At 46.0% G+C, this 22,672-nt stretch overlaps 1 protein-coding gene across 1 annotated transcript in view; it reads right to left on the minus strand.

Annotated features, from left to right (window-relative positions):
* Positions 1-22,672, minus strand: part of LOC124719029 (UDP-glycosyltransferase UGT5-like) — a 106,070-nt gene that overhangs the window by 49,066 nt on the left and 34,332 nt on the right. Inside the window, exons 2-3 of the mRNA XM_047244698.1 lie at positions 13,131-13,365; positions 4,709-5,289 (exon numbers count right to left, since the gene is read on the minus strand). Of these exons, the coding sequence (XP_047100654.1) occupies positions 4,709-5,289; positions 13,131-13,365 (816 nt within the window). The remainder of the gene's footprint in view (positions 1-4,708; positions 5,290-13,130; positions 13,366-22,672) is intronic.

A 22,672-nucleotide genomic window follows, 5' to 3' on the forward strand; every position in this document is an offset into this window, starting at 1 on the left:
CGGTGGAGCCGCGCGATATCATCCATCAGGAGGAAGGTGGGACCCACTGCACCCCTGAAAAGGCGAACATACTGGTGCAAAATGACGTTCCGATACACCTGACCTGTTACAGTTCCTCTGTCAAACACATGCAAGGGTGTACATGCGCCAATCATAATCCTGCCCCACACCATCAAACCACGACCTCCATACAGGTCCCTTTCAAGGACATTAAGGGGTTGGTATCTGCTTGCTGGTTCACGCCAGACGTAATCGCGGTGAGAATCACTCTTCAGACTATACCTGGACTTGTCTATGAACATAACCTGGGACCACAGTTCCAATGCCCATGTACTGTGTTCTTGACACCAGGCTTTACAGGCTCTCCTGTGACCAGGGGTCACTGGAATGCGCCTTGCAGGTCTCCAGGCGAATAAACCATGTCTCTTCAGTCGTCTGTGGACTGTGTGTCTGGAGACAACTTTTCCAGTGGCTGCGGTAAGGTCCCAAGCAGACGTTTATCAAAGATAAAATTCTTGGGACATATAATATCAGAGGAGGGTATCTATCCTGATCCTAGTAAAATGGAGGCTATTAGAAATTTTCCGACCCCCCATAGTAAGAAGCATTTTTTGGGGTTTGTGAGTTTTACAGAAAATTTGTCAAGGGATCCGTACTTAATGCCCCGAGTATGAGGGAATTGACCAAGGCAAGAATGACGTGGCATTGGAGTGCAGAGTGCCAAAGCGAGTTTGAGAATATCAAGGAAGCACTATGTAGTGCACACATATTGTAGCACCCGGATTTTTCCAAGGACTTTTATTTGGGAGTGGACAGCTCTGAATATGGACTGAGGAGAGGAGCGGAAATGGTGAGAGAGTAAGAACAATAGCGTTCGGTAGCAGGAGTTTAAATGCTTGGGAGAGGAAATATTCGATTACTGAAAGGGAGGCATTGGCAATCGTATGGGGGTTTAAGCGATTCCATTATTATTTGGCGGGGAGGCATGTGAAAGTGGTGACTGACCATAAGGCCCTTTCATTTCTGACCACAAGCAAATTGAGGCATAGCGGACTAACGCGATGGGCCCTGGCATTACAGGACTATGACTTCGAGATAATTTATGAGCCAGGAGCAACCCATATAATACTTGATGCCTTGTCAAGATTACCAGCTGACTCGAGAGGAATGTTGGTGCACAGGCCGGAAGGAGAAGGAGTTAGAATTAACCTGATGAGAGGAGTACAGTATGAAGAATTCATAAGGAAGTTCCTAAAAAATGTGCGCAGGGAACAGAACGAGGACGAGAAATTAAAGACAGTTAAAAACAAATACAGGTGTGCAGTAGAGGAAAGAATTCGCACATTTTATTATATTCACAATGGGATACTTTATAAAAGAAACAAGGAGAGTGAGGAGAACTGGAAACTCTGTGTGCCTGAGCTTGTGGTAGAGAAATTAATTTGGTATACGCACTGTAGTAATGCGCATTATGGGTCGAAGAAGTGTCTGGAAAAGCTGAAGTCAGATTGTGCATTCAATAACATGGGAAGGCGTATACGTAAGATACTGAGTACATGTGACACTTGTCAAAAATCTAAAACGACTACAGTACAGCACAAAGTATATATGCACCCAATTGTACCAACAGCGATTAAGGACATAGTAGCAGTGGATCTTTTTGGGCCACTTCCTGCCTCACGAGGGAATTACACACAAATCTTAGTGGTGGAAGAACTGGTTTCCAAGTACATAAAATTTTACCCATTAAAGAAAGCCACTAGTAGAGCCATCATTAACCAGTTTGAGAAAGACTATTTTCAAAAGGTGTGTATTCCTAAACGAATTTTGAGTGATAATGGGTCACAATTTAGGTCAAAGGAGAGGACAGAGATGCTAAATGAACATAAAATAGAGAAAATTGCCATTTCTAGATATAGGCCAGCTTCTAACCCTGCAGAACGAACAATGCAGGAATTGAACCGTTTATGCCGAACATACTGTCATAGGAAGCATGGTTCATGGAAAGAATATTTGGAAGAATTTGAGCGGGTCAGGAATCACCTCCCGCATGATTCTACAGGGTTTGCACCATGTGAAGTATTGCTCAATCAAGAACCTGACAGTATTTTTCGCGAGTTGCTAGTCTACCACGAGGAAGTTTGTTGACCTGGGAAAGGAAATTGGTAGTGGAATTAAGTATGAAGGAGAAGGGTAGAAAAAGACAGGAAAGACACGACAAGCTAGTGAAACCGATAACTTACCGAGTGGGAGACTTAGTACAAGTAAAGGTTCATGCAAAATCAAAGAAAATAAACTCTGAAATACACAAATTCAACCACGTTTATAAGGGACCATACAGGATTATAAAAATTGGTCATCCTAACACGGTGGAGTTGGAATATGCACGGACAAAGAGTGTGCATGGTAAGGAGCACGTGGAAAACATAAAAAGGTACTACTCACACGAGAACAGGGATAACCCAGATGAGGAAGTGGAATTCGATTAGGGCGAATGTCTGAAATGGGGTGTTCAAGTTCCATGATGTAGTTGAGTAAGACATGTTTGGAACATTTAGTTGTTAATTGGACATTTGAAAAAGGGGAATGTTTATTTGCATTGTATTTTCTGATGTATTATAACTAGAACTTCATATTTCATATCGACAATTACTTGAGAATGACTGTAAAACCTGTAACAACTCAATTGTAATATAATAACTCGTATGTCATGTGTTCACATAATAATTTTTGATTGTATGTTGTGTGTTACATTCAATATGGACTGTAGAGGATTATTGCTGCTTGATGGAAAATTGTGATTTGGGCAATGCCATGTTTGTGAGATGTAATAACCTTTTGTAGAATATTATTATGGAGGCAGCCCACTGCCGGAGTCGAGGGATTATTTGGTAAATTGTAATTTCATTAATTATTTACACTGTGTGTTTTGTTCAGATGTAATAATATCTAGTTTCTTTGCCGATTCTTTTACGCCAGAGGCTCCAAAGAAGTCTTCTAGGGCGGGGATGTAAGGGGTCCGTAGGCCCTTACTATAACTTTGCATTCGGCACAGGTCGATAGGACGAACAATTGATTGCGACGTGTTGAGAGAGCGAGCGTCGAGATGCGCCAGCATGGTTGGCGGGTATATGTGTGTGTGAAGGCCATTGTTGTAATACAGGGCTTTAAAGGAGAAGGGTGTCGCCATCGTCGTGGCTAGACCCCTATGTAATAGATTAATACCGGGAAAGTGAAGAGTAGTAGTAGTAGAGGGGTTTTGTGGCCGCACGACAGCAAGGTCTTCAGCGCCCGTGCAGTATCATAGTGAGGCGGGTGTCAAGAAAAAAAAAAAAAAAAACCTCAGAACATTGACATAAAACGGAACATAAAACACGGGGAACAATCATTGAAAAAATGTGCTCACCCACACCGAAGCGTGGGGTGAAGCAGGGCGTCAGCAGTAAAACATGGACAACACAGAAAGAAAATGGTAGAGGGAGCTAAAACAATGTAGCAGAGGGAAGTGGCTGGCTGACCACAAGGAAAGGGAAAGTGAAGAAGTATCATTACAAAAGTGATCAGTGATGTTACTAGTGCCGATATCTGGTTTCGCATCTACCGCGCCGGCCTAACCTTGGATTGCAGTGTTGGATGCAGTGATGGATTAGCGTGTGACGATAATGGAAAATGAAGAAAGCCTGTGCTGAGATTAGCCGTAATTAGATATGTATGACGAAGGCAGTGGCTGTCTCCTTTTTGTGTTTTGAGAAGAATATAAGTTCGTAATTAGTAAAACTGTGTTGGAGTTCCTCATTACTAGACATTCAGTATTATAGTATTGAGCAGAACGAACTGGAAAGTAACAACTTCCGTAGCAGTCAATTCCGATTACCAGCCCCATTAGGTTCACGGTCATGTCAATAATAAATATTGGGCTGCTATTCGATCAGATCAGGTCGGGATAATAAACGGAGGTGTTACAACTCGAACCCGGGATCTCCTGCTTACATGGCAGACGTTCTATCCATCTGAGCCACTGAGGAGACAGATGAATAGAGCGGCTTATCCCTTGCACGCTTCCCGTGAGACCCACATTTCCAACTGTCCACAATCTACATACGTAATCTACCTAATAGATATTTGCCCATCCACTCATTACTCTCGCACACTAAGGTGAGGATTCCCGTAAGAGTTTGGGCAACCTGTGCGCATTCGCACTGACGAAGGTCAATGGCCAGGTAGCCTTTTAACTATATATGAAAATACTAACTGCTCTCGAAAGAACAGATACCATTGATGACTATGCAGCTTCTCTAGAATAAAGGATAATTAACTGAAACCCTCAGCTGCCGATGTACCTCGATCTATTAGATACATTACATATGTAGAATGTGGACAGTTATGAATGTGGGCCTCACGGGAAGCGTGCAAGGGATAAGTCCCTGCAGTCGCGCTATTCACCTGTGTCCTCGGTGGCTCAGATGGAGAGTCCGTCTGCCATGTAAGCACGAGATCCCGGGTTCGTGTCCCGGTCGGGGCACACGTTTTAACCTGTCCTCATCGTGGTATATCAACAACACCTGTCAGCAACTGAGGGTTTAAATTAATTATCATTTATTCTAGAGAAGCTGCACCGTCTTCAATGATATCTGTTCTTTCGAGAGCAGTTACTATCTTCATATATTCTGTTGCAGCTAAATAATGTGTGTCGTGCATGATAACTTACCTCAGGAAGAGCCTTCGGCGTTTTTATGTGGAGACCTCCAACTTCCACCATGTTTGGCACAAGTGGTCTTGGACATCCATGCGTGAAGTGGTAATTAATTAGTAACAGAGATATTTGTTTTTCGATCTCCGACAACTTCGGCAATTCCGTGTCATTCAGGTACATTCGTACAATCTCATCAAGCTTTGGCAGGTAATACAGTTGCCGAACTATACTTGGAATTATGCCAGCCAAGGTGTTCTGTACCCGTTCGAGGAAATTCATGCGTGTTGTAAGTTGAAGGAAGACGTTGGGAACGTAAGAGTACGGGGTGGGGTTGCCCACCATGTCGGCTATCCAGTCGGTCCCTACGAAGGTGGACAGCGCCACCACGGGCGCTCCGAACCTGTGCGCAAACGCCAGCAGGCACTCGGCAGGGAAGGGCTCCAGTACGACGACGTCGAACTTCTTTCCAGATCTGTACAGATTCTGTACGTTTTCGTCCGCCAGAAACGAGTGGCACATTATGACGGCAACGTCAGAAAATAACTTCAGCGTTCCGACAAAATCAGACACCAACATTTCGAAGGTGTTGAAGTCACCTGCAAAAAACAGAAACCACGAGTCATTCCACGAGGAAAAGATTCACTTTTAATCGCTTCATGCGATTTCAGCAAATGGTATCTCAGAAGATAGCACTGTATTAAATCTACACTGAAGCGCCAAAGGAACTCGTATAGGCACACGTATTCAAATACCAGAGATATGTAAACAGGCAGAATATGGCGCTGCGGTCGGCAACGAGATCTCCACGGCCTCGTACTGTTATGGATTTATCGACGGGATTCATGGTATCAGTTCCCTCCAGCACTACTTCAGATATTACTAGAGGCCATGCCATGTCGTGGCAAGTGTATCAGTGTCTTTGGCTCTTCAGTGTATAATCCCTGGAAGGTACGTCTCTGTACCTACACTCATGCATATAAATTAAGGATAATGTTGATACGTGTCTGGTGGGCAGTTTGCGGGTTTAAATCACCTCGGGGTATGATCGTGTTGCGCATTTGACCTGCGGTCGTCGCACGGTGGCGCTGGCAGTAGTCCACATCTGCAGAGGGTGTTGGCGCATGTCAGAGTAAATTGCAGCGAGTAAGTATGAAGACGTTTTCAGACGTGCTAATGGTGACTGTGTATTGAAAATGGCTCAAAGAACACATATTGATGACGTTATGAAGGGTAGAATACTAGGGAAATTGGAGGCAAGTCAAACACAGCAGTCGTAGCACGGGCCCTCCGTGTGCCACAAAGTGTGATCTCAAGATTATGGCAACGATTCCAGCAGACAGGAAACGTGTCCAGGCGCTACAGTACGGGAAGTTCAGAGCGTACAACACCACAAGAAGACCGATATCTCACCATCAGTGCCTGCAAACGGTCACGGAGTACTGCAGGTAGCCTTGCTCGGGACCTTACCGCAGCCACTGGAACAGTTGTCTCCAGACACACAGTCTACAGACGCCTGAACAGACATTGTTTATTCGCCCGGAGACCTGAAAGGCGCATTCCACTGACGCCTGGTCACAGGAGAGCCCGTAAAGCCTGGTGTCAGGAACACAGTACATAGTCATTGGAACTGTGGTCCCAGGTTATGTTCACGGACGAGTTCAGGTATAGTCTGAACAGTGATTCTCGCCACGTTTTCATCTGGGGTGAACCAGGAACTAGATACCAACCCGTTAATGTCCTTGAAAGGGACATTTATGGAGGTCGTGGTTTGATGGTGTGGGGGTAGGATTATGATTGGTGTACGTACACCCCTGTATGTCTTTGACAGAGGAACTGTAACAGGTCAGATGTATCGGGACGTCATTTTGCACCAGTATGTTCGCCTTTTCAGGGGTGCAGTGGGGCCCACGTTCCTTGTGGTGGATGATAACGCACGGCCCCACCGACCTGCCATCGTGGAGGAGAACCTTGAAACAGAAGATATCAGGCGAATGGAGTGGCCTGCCTGTTCTCCAGACAAGCCATATCGAGCACGTCTGGGATGCTCTCGGTGGACGTATCGCTGCACTTCTTCAAACCCCTACGACACCTCAGGAACACCGACAGGCACTGGCCCAAGAATGGTAGGCTATACCCCAGCAGCTGCTCGACCACCTGATCCAGAGTATGCCAACCCGTTATGCGGCCTGTGTACGTGTGCATGGTGATCATATCCCACATTGACGTCGGGATACATGCGCAGGAAATAGTGGCGTTTTGTAGCAAATGTGGTTCGAGACGGTTTTCTCAACTTACCACCAAAACCGTGGATTTACAGATCTGTGTCTCATATGTGTTCCCTATGTGCTGCCTATGCTTTTAGCACCAGTTTTGTGTATTGCCACATTGTATGGCACCATATTCTGCAATTATCCTTAATTTATGAGCATTAGTGTATTTTATTACTCATATATGAGTTCTCTATTATCTTTTTGAATGTACAAATGTTTGTCATAGCATCGTATTCTCAACAGATACACAGCAAATGGATTCATCATGAATATCTCAATTTTGGCATACTTGTGATTTATTTAATGAACAGTTTACTATTTTGGCAGTAACTGTATTGATATGTTGGTTGCAAATGCTATTAAAAAACCTGTGCTAATTTATGAGTGGTCAATCGCATGTCTTAACGGACACCATGAATGGAAAGAAAACCAAAATACGCTTCTCTCAAGAATGCATAAGTTATTGTTTAAACAATACTTAAGGTCGATCTCTTGTCATTTATCGTGAGCACTTTCGCACAAGAATGCTGGCCTGCTTATTTATGAACCAAGTATTACTTATATTTATTGTGAATGGTCTGCATGTAATCGAATGTTTGTAAGATTTCTTTTTTAAAAAATTGTTGCAAAATATCAGCTTAGCCGCGCGGAGCGGCCGCGTGGTTAGAAGCGCCGTGCCACGGATTGCGCGGCCCTTCCCGCCGGAGGTTCGAGTCCTCCCTTGGGCATGGGTGTGTCTTTTGTTCTTAGCATAAGTTAGTTTAAGTAGTGTTTAAGTCTAGGGACCGATGACCTCAGCTGTTTGGTTCCTTAGGATTCACACACATTTGAACATTTTTTTTTTATATTAGCTTAGTCCGGGAAGTGGTCAACTTGAATCAGATCATGTTTGTAGAGCTTAAGGGCTATGTATTTTTGGGGTGGTGACCATCGGACGATGGAAAAGCAGACATAGCTGAAACACAATGGGAGTCGAGTGGGGATCGGGACTATTCTAACGAAAAGCTCAAGGCAACGAGTCTGGACACTTTACGTCGATTTCTCGACGGAGGCAGACCTGCCTGAGGTAACAGGCATGATTCGGCCGTGTAGGTAATTGACTCCGGGTGGTGCTGGCTGCTACCATACTTTAATTTCTGAGGGGAATTGATATTTCGAGAGATCTACATGTGTTCCAGAATAGGCCTCTAGCTTATTCCGCTTGATTGACGTAACTGAGGATAGACAGAGCACCAATTGCTACACTTCCCATTGTCTCTGTTAATTTGTGAGTCATCATGTGGAACTCGGAACTGTTTTGAGCTGGCGAATATTTCGTGTAGTGTGATTACGAAATGAACCTAGTTTTCGAGTATATTTGATTAATATTTAGTTTGCGGACAATACCACCATTCTCGTAACACTACCAACTTAACTTTAGCGGGTTTGATAGGCGTATTTTCTGTCTGTATTTTAACTGAACACTGTAGGATAACTTCCCGTTTATCTGAGATGTCCTTTCTTGAATGAACATTATTCAACATAATTCTCTGTCGTAAAAATCAATTGCTGTCGTTACAATAGGTGCCTTGTTATTAAATTATTCATTCACCTTTTATTCGTATTTCTGTGTATTTTATTAACTCGCAATTCTAGCCAATGCATACACTGTTTGACTGCAGGATGACAGCTATAGGTTATTATTTGCAGCGAATTAGTTGTGCGGCATGAAAGAAGACGTACACAGCTGGACCCTTTGACTATATCGAGCTGTTCTTTTTAAAAAGAGCCGTGCACAGCCGACGTACCTAAAATACGAGTAACCACATTTAAAGACACAACCTGTTTTCTTGTATGGGATGCTGTTATGAAGAGAAATAATACTCAAACAGTAACTGTTAGGTACCGTGGCAATATGCACATAGTATAACCCTGGTGCCGCTGAATAGTCCTTGAGGGTGCCGTGTCACTGTCAAGGGCACTGAGGCGCGCCTTCCTCTTGGAATCCATAATTTTCCCCTCATCTTAAAATCCCTCGTATCGACGAAACCAGAATCGTCAGGACACTGCAGACGCACCATACGACACACAAAATTTTATTGCGTGACGCTGCTCACGAAACTGAGACAAAATGCGCAACCAAATGTTCAAATGTGTGTGAAATCTTATGGGACTTAACTGCTAAGGTCATAAGTCCCTAAGCTTACACACTACTTAACCTAAATTATCCTAAGGACAAACACACACACCCATGCCCGTGGGAGATCTCGAACCTCCGCCGGGACCAGCCGCACAGTCCATGACTGCAGTGCCTAAGACCGCTCGGCTAATCCCGCGCGGCTATGCGCAACCACTCCCATTCACTGCTACCAGAATGCAACCGAGAGAGTAGCGAGAAACGACACTGTGGCTATCTCCAGAGCCTAGCATGTGGTCTATTGAGATGGCGATAGATGGCTTCCCTTCGCAGTGAATACGATTTAGGGAGTCATGTCTTTATCGAACATGTTTCGTACCAAGGGATTCAACAAAGAATATGAGGGAAACAATTCTGCTTGTCGCAAATTTTTGTACGTTGGTAGGAGGGAGTTGCATGAACAATATACTAAAAATCTTGATCGGTGGGGTAGGGGTGGCGGGGTGATCGGAGAAAGGGGGTGGGGACGAGTGTGAGGGGGGGGGGGGGAAGCGTAGAGGTGGAGATGCGTATGAAAGTGTCAGCAGCTGGTGCTTTTGTGTCTATCATCGATGACTCTCGATAACAGAGCCACGGGTTCGAGTCCCATCCGGGTCAGGGAATTGCTTTTCTCGGGGATGGGTGTTTATGTGTCCTTCGGGACGGGGTGAGAGTGTTATCCTTATTTAACTATCATCAACGCAAGTCGCTGAGGTGGCTTCAGTTAAATAGATTCGCACTGGGGGTCCAAACCCCCATAAGGGGACAAGATATGTCTGGCGCTGTTGTTGGATCGGTTACTGCTGCTAAAATGGCAGGTTATCAAGATTTGTTTGAGTTTGAACGAGGTGGTATTGTCGGCGCACGAGCGATGGGACACAGCATCTCGAGGTAGCGATAAAGTGGCGACCATTTCACGAATGTACTGTGAATATCAGGAATCCGGTAAAACATCAAATCTCTGACATTACTGCGACCGGAAAAAAAATCGTGCAAGAACGGGACCAACGACGACTGAAGAGAATTGTTCAGCATGACATAAATGCAACCCTTTCCACAAATTGCTGCAGGTTTTGCTCGGCCATCAACAAATGTTAACGTGCGAACCATTCAACGAAACATAATCGATATGGGCTTTCGGACTTGAAGGCCCACTAGCGTATACTTGATGACTGCACGACACAAAACTTTACGCTCGCCTGGGCCAGTCAACACCGACATTGGACTGTTGATGACTGGAAACGCGTTGTCTGGTCGGACGAATATCATTTCAAATTGTATCGAGCGGATGGGCGTGTACGAGTATGTAGACAACGTCATGAATCCATGGACGCTGCGTGTCAGCAGTATACTTTTCAAGCTGTAGAGGCCCTGTAATGGCGTCGGGCTTGTGCTGTTGGAGTGACATGGGGGCCCTGATACGTCTAAATACGACTCTGACATGTGACACGTACGTAAGCACCCTATCTGATCACCTGCATCCATTGATGTCGATTGTACATTCCGTCGGACTTGGGCAATTCCAGCAGGACAATGCGACACTCTACACGTCCAGAATTGCTATAGAGTGGCTTCTGAGTTTAAAAAATTCCTCTAACCACCAAACTCCCCAGACATCAACGTTTTGAGCACATCTGGGATGCCTTGCAACGTGCTGTTCGAATGAGATCTATACCCCCTCGTACTCGTACGGATTTATGGACAGCCCTGCTGGATTCCTGGTGTCAGTTCCCTCCAGCAATACTTCAGTCATTAGTGGAGCCCGTACCACGTCACGTTGCGCCTCTTCTGCGTGCTCGCGGGGGCCGTACACGATATTAGGCAGGTGTACCAGTGTCTTTGGCTCTTAAGTGTAATGGCTCTGATACGTTGCCCATGGCCTATTATACCATGTGCTACGATGTAGAATGAGCTACCGTGAGATGGCGGTGCGCGGAACGACAAACGCTTCCGATCTCGCAGAGCGAGTCACCCCCGTCGATTCGCCACGATCGGGTGCGCTAATGTTGGGCGCCTTTTCCAGCCTGCGCTTCATCGGCACGTAGAGTACCAGTTCAAAGTCTGATGACGTGCCAGTACAACAATTTCATGTGACCCACACCAAACACTTTCATTAGGTGTGATGACAGAACCGTTCACTCTTAAAAAAGCTCTCATGAGGCTGTATGAGTCGTGGAGTCACATCTGGAAGCGCATTCTACGTTGTGTAACGGCTAAGCGACAAAAGTCGTGGCATACCTCTTAATATCGTGTCGGACCTCCTTTCGCCTAGGGTAGTGCAGCAACTCTACGTGACATAAACTCAACAAGTAACTGGAAGTCACCTGCAGAAATATTGAGACATGTTGTTTCTGTAGCCGTCCACAGTTGCGAAAATCTTTCTGGTGCAGAATGTTGTGCACGAACTGACTTCCCGATGGTGTCCCATAGTTGCTCCAGGGAACTCGTCTCGGGAATTCTGGGTGACCAAATCATTTTCTCGAATTGTCCAGAATGTTCGCTAAGAAATGTGGACCACTAATGTGGCGCATTGTCATCCACAACAATTCAATAGTTGTTTGGGAACATAAAGTCCACGTATCCAAGTAGCCGAACATAGCCGGAGGACTCACTCTATCCCATGTAAACACAGTCCACAACGTTCTTGAGCCACCACCAGCTTCCACAGTTTAGTGTTGACAACTTGCGTCCATGGCTCCGTGGGCTCTGTACCACACTCGAACCCTACCATCAGCTCTTATCAACTGATGTTAAGACTCACTTGGCCAGACCATGATTTTCCAGTAGCCTAGATTCCAACCGATATGATTACAGGTCCAGGATAGGCGCTGCAGGCGATGCTGTGCTGTTAGCAGAGGCAGTCACGCGGTCGTCTGCTGCAAAAGCCCGTTGTTGTCGTTGTGGTCTTCAGTCCAGAGACTGGTTTGATGCAGGCCTCCATGCTACTCTATCCTGTGCAAGCTGCTTCATCTCCCAGTACGTACTACAGCCTTCATCCTTCTGAATCCGTTCAGTGTATTCATCTCTTGGTCTCCCTCTACCATTTTTGCCCTCCACGATGCCCTCCATTACGAAATTGGTGATCCCTTGATGCATCAGAACATGTCCTACCAACCGATCCCTTCTTCTAGTCAAGTTCTGCCACAAACTCCTTTTCTCCCCAATTCTATTCAATACCTCCTCATTAGTTATGTGGTCTACCTATCTGATCGTCAACATTCTTTTGTAACACCACATTTCGAAAGCTTCTATTCTCTTCTTGTTCAAACTATTTATCGTCCACGTTTCACATCCATACATGGCTACACTCCATACAAATACTTTCAGAAACGACTTCCTGACACTTAAATCTATACTCGATGTTAACAAATTTCTCTTCTTCAGAAATGCTTTCCTTGCCATTGCCAGTCTACATTTTATATCCTCTCTACTTCGACCATCATCAGTTATTTTGCTCCCCTAATAGCAAAACTCCTTTACTACTTTGTCTCATTTCGTAATCTAATTCCCTCAGCATCATCCGAGTTAACTCTACTACATTCCATTATCCTCGTTTTGCTTTTCTTGATGTTCATCTTATACCCTCCTTTCAAGACACTGTCCATTCCGTTCAACTGCTCTTCCCAGTCCTTTGCTGTTTCTGACAGAATTACAATGTCATCGGCTAACCTCAAGTTTTTATTTCTTCTCCATGGATTTTAATTCCTACTCCAAATTTTTCTTTACTGATTGCTCAGTATACAGATTGAATAACATCGGGGATAGGGTACCACCCTGTCTCACTCCCTTCCCAATCACAGCTTCCGTTTCGTGCCCCTCGACTAGTAACTGCCATCTGGTTTCTGTACAAATTGTAAATAGCCTATCACTCCCTGCCACCTGTCATTCCTGCGATTATGTCATGCAGTATTGCTGGTCCGTTAGCACTAACAACTTTACGCAAACGCCCTGGTCTAGAGTGTCTGAGAGACGCCAGCGTTCCACCAGCAGCGGCAGTAGAAGTGAAGCTTACCTGTGATTGGGTGTGGTATGAGTATCTCTGTCCAGTTGCCGTCCACCCGACTGGAGGGGAAGGTGGTGACGGCGGTGACGTGGTGGCCCCGCCGCTCCAGCGCCCTCAGGAAGGTCTCGGCCAGCCCCCACTGGCTGCGCCCTCCCGCCTGGAACAGCCCCAGCACCTGGGCCGCCTCCAGCTGAGTCGGCGCCGCCAGACACAGCAAGGTGCACAGCGACCACACGGCCACCATCTGCAAGTTCACACCAAAAGCTGGCTCGTTCTAGGACCGACCAACTCGACATACCGCTCATTTTCTCTCCTTGTCCAGCGATTTATCTCATCCTGCCAGTTGCACGATTCAACTTTTTCTCTTCGACCCTCAATGACGCTTTGTGGGCAAGTGCTGCAGTGTCTCCAGTACGCCCGTCTATCGCGGCACGTCGCACTTTTCAGTTTGAGCACGCCCAGCAGGTGAAGATGCCTAGAAAATAGTGTCTCACCAAGTATGAGGTACTGCTATGGTGTTTCGCCTGCCCACATCACGTAACTGCCATGCGTTTCATTTATCATGACAGTTCTCGGCTGTAAACTGCAAAGGATATGAAGACGATCCTGCAGCGTTTCCTATGGGAAGTGTTTGATCACCCACCATACAGAACTGACTGGAATATCCCTGATTTTGATCTCTTCGCACACATGAAACGCTGGCTACTAGGACAGCATTTTGGCACAGAGAGCGAGCCGGCCGAAGTGGCCGTGCGGTTAAAGGCGCTGCAGTCTGGAACCGCGAGACCGCTACGGTCGCAGGTTCGAATCCTGCCTCGGGCATGGATGTTTGTGATGTCCTTAGGTTAGTTAGGTTTAAGTAGTTCTAAGTTCTAGGGGACTAATGACCTCAGCAGTTGAGTCCCGTAGTGCTCAGAGCCATTTGAGCCATTTTGAACAGAGAGCGAGCTGCAGACCAGCGTGCGGAATTGGTGGAAAGCGCAGGCGGATGCCTTCTACGTCGAGGACACTGGAAGGATGGTACCACACTACGACAAAAGTCTAAGCCGGAGCGACGACTATGTAGTGAACAAGTTGGAAGGTGCAATTAAATACTGCAAATAAAGTACTTTTTGATTTTCACTGTTTGCATTTCGCTACTAATCGGAAATATTTTTACAAAAAGAAGAAAGTCCTCATATACTCACTGTTCCCATCCAGGAAGATGGCGAAACAACTTAGATCCATCTTAATGTACACGAGATGGATAAAATTGTCGAGGCTTTTTGGTCGCTTGTTGACATATTGCCTGTTGACTCCTGTCGCAGGCTCTTCGTCCAAGGTTTATTTGACGTTTCATCCGGCGTTTCGCCAAATACACTCCTGGAAATTGAAATAAGAACACCATGAATTCATTGTCCCAGGAAGGGGAAACTTTATTGACACATTCCTGGGGTCAGATACATCACATGATCACACTGACAGAACCACAGGCACATAGACACAGGCAACAGAGCATGCACAATGTCGGCACTAGTACAGTGTATATCCACCTTTCGCAGCAATGCAGGCTGCTATTCTCCCATGGAGACAATCGTAGAGATGCTGGATGTAGTCCTGTGGAACGGCTTGCCATGCCATTTCCACCTGGCGCCTCAGTTGGACCAGCGTTCGTGCTGGCCGTGCAGACCGCGTGAGACGACGCTTCATCCAGTCCCAAACATGCTCAATGGGGGACAGATCCGGAGATCTTGTTGGCCAGGGTAGTTGACTTACACCTTCTAGAGCACGTTGGGTGGCACGGGATACATGCGGACGTGCATTGTCCTGTTGGAACAGCAAGTTCCCTTGCCGGTCTAGGAATGGTAGAACGATGGGTTCGATGACGGTTTGGATGTACCGTGCACTATTCAGTGTCCCCTCGACGATCACCAGTGGTGTACGGCCAGTGTAGGAGATCGCTCCCCTCACCATGATGCCGGGTGTTGGCCCTGTGTGCCTCGGTCGTATGCAGTCCTGATTGTGGCGCTCACCTGCACGGCGCCAAACACGCATACGACCATCATTGGCACCAAGGCAGAAGCGACTCTCATCGCTGAAGACGACACGTCTCCATTCGTCCCTCCATTCACGCCTGTCGCGACACCACTGGAGGCGGGCTGCACGATGTTGGGGCGTGAGCGGAAGACGGCCTAACGGTGTGCGGGACCGTAGCCCAGCTTCATGGAGACGGTTGCGAATGGTCCTCGCCGATACCCCAGGAGCAACAGTGTCCCTAATTTGCTGGCGGTGCGGTCCCCTACGGCACTGCGTAGGATCCTACGGTCTTGGCGTGCATCCGTGCGTCGCTGCGGTCCGGTCCCAGGTCGACGGGCACGTGCACCTTCCGCCGACCACTGGCGACAACATCGATGTACTGTAGAGTCCTCACGCCCCACGTGTTGAGCAATTCGGCGGTACGTCCACCCGGCCTCCCGCATGCCCACTATACGCCCTCGCTCAAAGTCCGTCAACTGCACATACGGTTCACGTCCACGCTGTCGCGGCATGTTACTAGTGTTAATGACTGCGATGGAGCTCCGTATGCCACGGCAAACTGGCTGACACTGACGGCGGCGGTGCACAAATGCTGCGCAGCTAGCGCCATTCGACGGCCAACACCGCGGTTCCTGGTGTGTCCGCTGTGCCGTGCGTGTGATCATTGCTTGTACAGCCCTCTCGCAGTGTCCGGAGCAAGTATGGTGGGTCTGACATACCGGTGTCAATGTGTTCTTTTTTCCATTTCCAGGAGTGTAAGTGGCTAGCATTGTCCAGGCTACATCCTCCAATCCTGGTGGCAAAATGGAATCGAGCTCGCAGCTGGACGCGAGATGCATCGCCTGAAAAGTGTTCTGAGGAGCAATGGATACTCCACTAGTTGCGTGAGAAATGTCAGCGAAGTGTCACGCCGGTGATACGGGCTTTCTGTCACACATCCCCAGTATGACGGTCAGAATCTGTCGCATATTGCGCAAACACGGCGTAAAGACTTTACAGAAACAGACAAAGAAGACCTAAGAATGTCTCAAATCGACAAAGGACAAAAGAGACCCACTTGCAATATCGGGAACATACCGCATACCCTGTACATGTGACAATGTCTGTGTGAGATTGATTCAGTACTGTATTTAATGGCTATGGGTTACATTGTTACTCTACCGCATACCAATCGTCGGGAAGAAATATTATCAAAAACCAGTTACAAATCGCCGGCCGGTGTGGCCGAGCGGTTCTAGGCGCTTCAGTCTGGAACCGCTCGACCGCTACGGTCGCACCGAGCGAGGTGGCGCAGTGGTTAGCACACTCTCATCGGGGGGACGACGGTTAAATCCCGTCTACGGCCATCCTGATTTAGGTTTTCCGTGATTTCCCTAAATCGCTTCAGGCAAATGCCGGGATGGTTCCTTTGAAAGGGCACGGCCGATTTCCTACCCCATCCTTCCCTCACCCGAGCTGGCGCTCCTTCTCTAATGACCTCGTTGTCGACGGGACGTTAAACACTAATCTCCTCCTTCGCTACGGTCGCAGGTTCGAATCCTGCCTCGGGCATGTATTTGTGTGACGTCCTTAGGTTAGTTAGGTTTAAGTAGTTATAAGCTCTAGGGGACTGATGACGTCAGATGTTAAGTCCCATAGTGCTCAGAGCCATTTGTACCAGTTACAAATCAAACATCTTGAAACAGAAGATTTGGGCAAACAACAATTATTTCCATTTTGAAACCAGGGAAAATTGTTAAGTCATTAAAGAAACTTAGTTCATTTGCAGATACCACGTGTTTCATGGTACAGAGACCTGATTCAAGGTACAAGACGGTGCACCACGGACGAAGTGTGGCTTAACCGCCTCTAAGATACGTTATTAGTTCTAAAATTTTACTCACCACAAATCTGTTACTAAAGAATTAACGATATCTTCAAAACAGTTACAATATGTATTGAGAAGACGAAAGTCGACGGCCGCTGTGGCCGAGCGGTTCTAGGCGCTTCAGTCCGGAACTGCGCTGCTGCTTCGGTCACAGGTTCGAATCCTGCCTCGGGCACGGATGTGTGTGATGTCCTTAAGGTTAGTTAGGTTTAAGTAGTTCTGAGTCTAGGGGTCTGATGACCTCAGATGTTAAGTCCCATAGTGGTTAGAGCCATTTGAACCATTTTTTAAAACAAAAGTCATCGCATACCCAATAATATAGTGTCGGACCTCCTTTTACCCGGCGTTGTGCAGCAACACGACGTGGCATGGGCTCAAACGAGTCGTTGGAAGTCCCCAGCAGAAACGCTGAGCCATGCTGCCTCTGTAGCAGTCCACGCTTACGAAAGTTTTGCTGGTGCATGATTTTGTCGGCGAACTGACCTCTCGTTTATGTCCCATAAATGTTCGATGAGATTCACTTCGGCTGATCAGGGTGGTCAAATCATTTGCCTGAATTGTCCAGATTCTTCCTCAAAACAATCGCGAGAATTATGGCGCGGTGACATGACACATTGTCATCCATAACAATTCCATCGTTGTTTCGGAAGTCCACGAATGCCTGCAAATATTCTCCAAGTAGGCAAATGTTGCCATGTCTAGTCGTTGATCAGTCCAACTGGACCAGATGATCCGTCCCATTCCATGTACACGCGGCCCACACCATTATGGAGCCACCTCCAGTTTGCCAAGTGTCTTGTTCGTAACTTGGGTCCATGGCTTCATGGGGTCTGTGCCACACTCGAACCCTACCGTCCGCTTTTACCAACTGAAATCGGGACTCATCCGACCAGGCCATGGATTTCCAGTCGTCTGGTGCCCAACCGGTGTCATCACGAGCCGAGGAGAGGCGATGCAGTGGTGTTAGCAAAGGCATCCGCGTCAATCGTCTGTTGGCATGGCCCATTAACGCCAAATTTCACCGCACTGTCATAACGGACACGACCACCGCCCGTCTGCGTCCCATGTTGATTTCCGGGGATATTTCACGCAGTGTTGGTTGTTTGTTAGCACTGACAGCTCTTCGCAAACCCCACTGCTCTCTGTCGTAAAGTGAAGACCGTCGACTACTGCACCGTCCGCAGTGAGAGGTTCAAAATGGTTGAAATGGCTCTAAGCACTATGGGACTTAACATCTGAGGTCATCAGTCCCCTAGACATAGAACTACTTAAACCTAACTAACCTAAGGACGTCACACACATCCATGCCCGAGGCAGGATTCGAACCTGCGACCGTAGCAGTCACGCGGTTCCAGACTGCAGCGCCTAGAACCGCTCGGCCACCCCGGCAGGCGCGGTGAGAGGTAATGCCTGTGTTCAGTATTTTAGCGTTATACATGCACTTGGCCCGTTCTTTCCTGAGTGTAATTTTATGGTTCAAATGGCTCTAAGCACTATGGGACTTAACATCTGAGGTCATCAGTCCCCTAGACTTCGTAAACCTAACTGACCTAAGGACATCACACACATCCATGACCGAGGCAGGGTCCGAACCTTCGACCGTAGCAGCTGCGCGGTTCCGGACTTAAAGGGCCTAGAACCACTCGGCCACACCGGCAGGCGCGGTGAGAGGTAACGCCTGTATTCGCGGCGCACTCTTGGCGCTGTGGAGCTCGGAATATTGAATTCTCTAACGATTTCCAAAAGAGAATGTCTCATGCCTGTAGCTCCAACTACCATTCCGTGCTCATAGTCTGCTTATTCTCGTCGTGCGGCCATAATCACGTCGGAAATTATTTCAGTGAATCACCTAAGTACAAATAAAGGTCCACCAATGCACTGCCCTTTTGTGTACGCGATACTACCGCCATCTGTATACGACTTTTTCATCTCATTGTATACGTGGATAATGTCTGCAGAATGTCTTCCTACGTACACTGTCCTCCAGGATCAACGCTCTCCCCTTGAAATGTTCCCGCTACTTTGCGAAGCATTCCAGTTACTATGGATGTGATGAGAGGGTTCTTCACACGTTGAAGATTACATAGAACAGTAATGTCTGCACTTACAGAATTAGGCACATACATATTTGTCTCCTCCACCACCAGATAAACATCTGGAAAGGCTGAAAGGACTGTATTTATAAAGTCAGTTCTCCGTTGCTGAATATGTTGCTGGTCAAGGCAATACTTAACTTAAATTCCTTTGGATGTAGATTGTTCCGCTAGGACAGGAAATCCCAGGTATTACTGCAGCTTCACTGAAATAATTTTTCCCGAGGGCATGCAGCTTTACTGTATGATTACATGATGATGGCGTCCTCTTGGGTAAAATATTCCGGAGGTAAAATAGTCCCCCATTCGGATCTCCGGGCGGGGACTACTCAAGAGGATGTCGTTATCAGGAGAAAGAAAACTGGCGTTCTACGGATCGGAGCGTGGAATGTCAGATCCCTTAATCGGGCAGGTAGGTTAGAAAATTTAAAAAGGGAAATGGATAGGTTGAAGTTAGATATTGTGGGAATTAGTGAAGTTCGGTGGCAGGAGGAACAAGACTTCTGGTCAGGTGACTACAGGGTTATAAACACAAAATCAAATAGGGGTAATGCAGGAGTAGGTTTAATAATGAATAGGAAAATAGGAATGCGGGTAAGCTACTACAAACAGCATAGTGAACGCATTATTGTGGCCAAGATAGATACGAAGCCCACACCTACTACAGTAGTACAAGTTTATATGCCAACTAGCTCTGCAGATCACGAAGACATTGAAGAAATGTATGATGAAATAAAAGAAATTATTCAGATTGTGAAGGGAGACGAAAATTTAATAGTCATGGGTGACTGGAATTCGAGTGTAGGAAAAGGGAGAGAAGGAAACATAGTAGGTGAATATGGATTGGGGGACAGAAATGAAAGAGGAAGCCGCCTGGTAGAATTTTGCACAGAGCACAACATAATCATAACTAACACTTGGTTTAAGAATCATGAAAGAAGGTTGTATACATGGAAGAACCCTGGAGATACTAAAAGGTATCAGATAGATTATATAATGGTAAGACAGAGATTTAGGAACCAGGTTTTAAATTGTAAGACATTTCCAGGGGCAGATGTGGACTCTGACCACAATCTATTGGTTATGACCTGTAGATTAAAACTGAAGAAACTGCAAAAAGGTGGGAATTTAAGGAGATGGGACCTGGATAAACTGAAAGAACCAGAGGTGGTACAGAGATTCAGGGAGAGCATAAGGGAGCAATTGACAGGAATGGGGGAAATAAATACAGTAGAAGAAGAATGGGTAGCTTTGAGGGATGAAGTAGTGAAGGCAGCAGAGGATCAAGTAGGTAAAAAGACGAGGGCTAGTAGAAATCCTTGGGTAACAGAAGAAATATTGAATTTAATTGATGAAAGGAGAAAATATAAAAATGCAGTAAGTGAAACAGGCAAAAAGGAATACAAACGTCTCAAAAATGAGATCGACAGGAAGTGCAAAATGGCTAAGCAGGGATGGCTAGAGGACAAATGTAAGGATGTAGAGGCCTATCTCACTAGGGGTAAGATAGATACCGCCTACAGGAAAATTAAAGAGACCTTTGGAGATAAGAGAACGACTTGTATGAATATCAAGAGCTCAGATGGAAACCCAGTTCTAAGCAAAGAAGGGAAAGCAGAAAGGTGGAAGGAGTATATAGAGGGTCTATACAAGGGCGATGTACTTGAGGACAATATTATGGAAATGGAAGAGGATGTAGATGAAGATGAAATGGGAGATATGATACTGCGTGAAGAGTTTGACAGAGCACTGAAAGACCTGAGTCGAAACAAAGCCCCCGGAGTAGACAATATTCCATTGGAACTACTGACGGCCGTGGGAGAGCCAGTCCTGACAAAACTCTACCATCTGGTGAGGAAGATGTATGAGACAGGCGAAATACCCTCAGACTTCAAGAAGAATATAATAATTCCAATCCCAAAGAAAGCAGGTGTTGACAGATGTGAAAATTACCGAACTATCAGCTTAATAAGTCACAGCTGCAAAATACTAACACGAATTCTTTACAGACGAATGGAAAAACTAGTAGAAGCCAACCTCGGGGAATATCAGTTTGGATTCCGTAGAAACACTGGAACACGTGAGGCAATACTGACCTTAAGACTTATCTTAGAAGAAAGATTAAGGAAAGGCAAACCTACGTTTCTAGCATTTGTAGACTTAGAGAAAGCTTTTGACAATGTTGACTGGAATACTCTCTTTCAAATTCTAAAGGTGGCAGGGGTAAAATACAGGGAGCGAAAGGCTATTTACAATTTGTACAGAAACCAGATGGCAGTTATAAGAGTCGAGGGACATGAAAGGGAAGCACTGGTTGGGAAGGGAGTGAGACAGGGTTGTAGCCTCTCCCCGATGTTATTCAATCTGTATATTGAGCAAGCAGTAAAGGAAACAAAAGAAAAATTCGGAGTAGGTATTAAAATTCATGGAGAAGAAATAAAAACTTTGAGGTTCGCCGATGACATTGTAATTCTGTCCGAGACAGCAAAGGACTTGGAAGAGCAGTTGAATGGAATGGACAGTGTCTTGAAAGGAGGATATAAGATGAACATCAACAAAAGCAAAACAAGGATAATGGAATGTAGCCTAATTAAGTCGGGTGATGCTGAGGGAATTAGATTAGGAAATGAGGCACTTAAAGTAGTAAAGGAGTTTTGCTATTTGGGGAGCAAAATAACTGATAATGGTCGAAGTAGAGAGGATATAAAATGTAGGCTGGCAATGGCAAGGAAAGCGTTTCTGAAGAAGAGAAATTTGTTAACATCCAGTATTGATTTAAGTGTCAGGAAGTCATTTCTGAAAGTATTCGTATGGAGTGTAGCCATGTATGGAAGTGAAACATGGACGATAAATAGTTTGGACAAGAAGAGAATAGAAGCTTTTGAAATGTGGTGCTACAGAAGAATGCTGAAGATTAGATGGGTAGATCACATAACTAATGAGGAAGTATTGAATAGGATTGGGGAGAAGAGAAGTTTGTGGCACAACTTGACCAGAAGAAGGGATCGGTTGGTAGGACATGTTCTGAGGCATCAAGGGATCACCAATTTAGTATTGGAGGGCAGCGTGGAGGGTAAAAATCGTAGAGGGAGACCAAGAGATGAATACACTAAGCAGATTCAGAAGGATGTAGGTTGCAGTAGGTACTGGGAGATGAAAAAGCTTGCACAGGATAGAGTAGCATGGAGAGCTGCATCAAACCAGTCTTAGGACTGAAGACCACAACAACAACAACAACATACTGCAGCTTCTCTTCCAATATGTGTATGACAGAACAATAATCTGCAGAATTTTTTTTTTGGATCATCGTCGTTTATTTACGATTTCTACTTCCAAAATGTTCCATCACAACGAGCCACGTGCATTCACCTCCCGTTAAAACTTCCTTCCCAAAACCCATCGCCCCCCTCCACCCCATCTTTACCCAAGAATAAACAACTGACAATTATTAAAATCTTTAAAAATTGAAAATTAATAAATTAACAATTAAAATTAATATCAATAATTAGGTCACATCAGAAAATGCAAAATTAAAATCTGTACATAATATAAAAGTTCTCTGCATAAATCCGAAA

Source organism: Schistocerca piceifrons, chromosome 10 (assembly GCF_021461385.2).
Source record: "Schistocerca piceifrons isolate TAMUIC-IGC-003096 chromosome 10, iqSchPice1.1, whole genome shotgun sequence".
NCBI lineage: Eukaryota > Metazoa > Arthropoda > Insecta > Orthoptera > Acrididae > Schistocerca > Schistocerca piceifrons.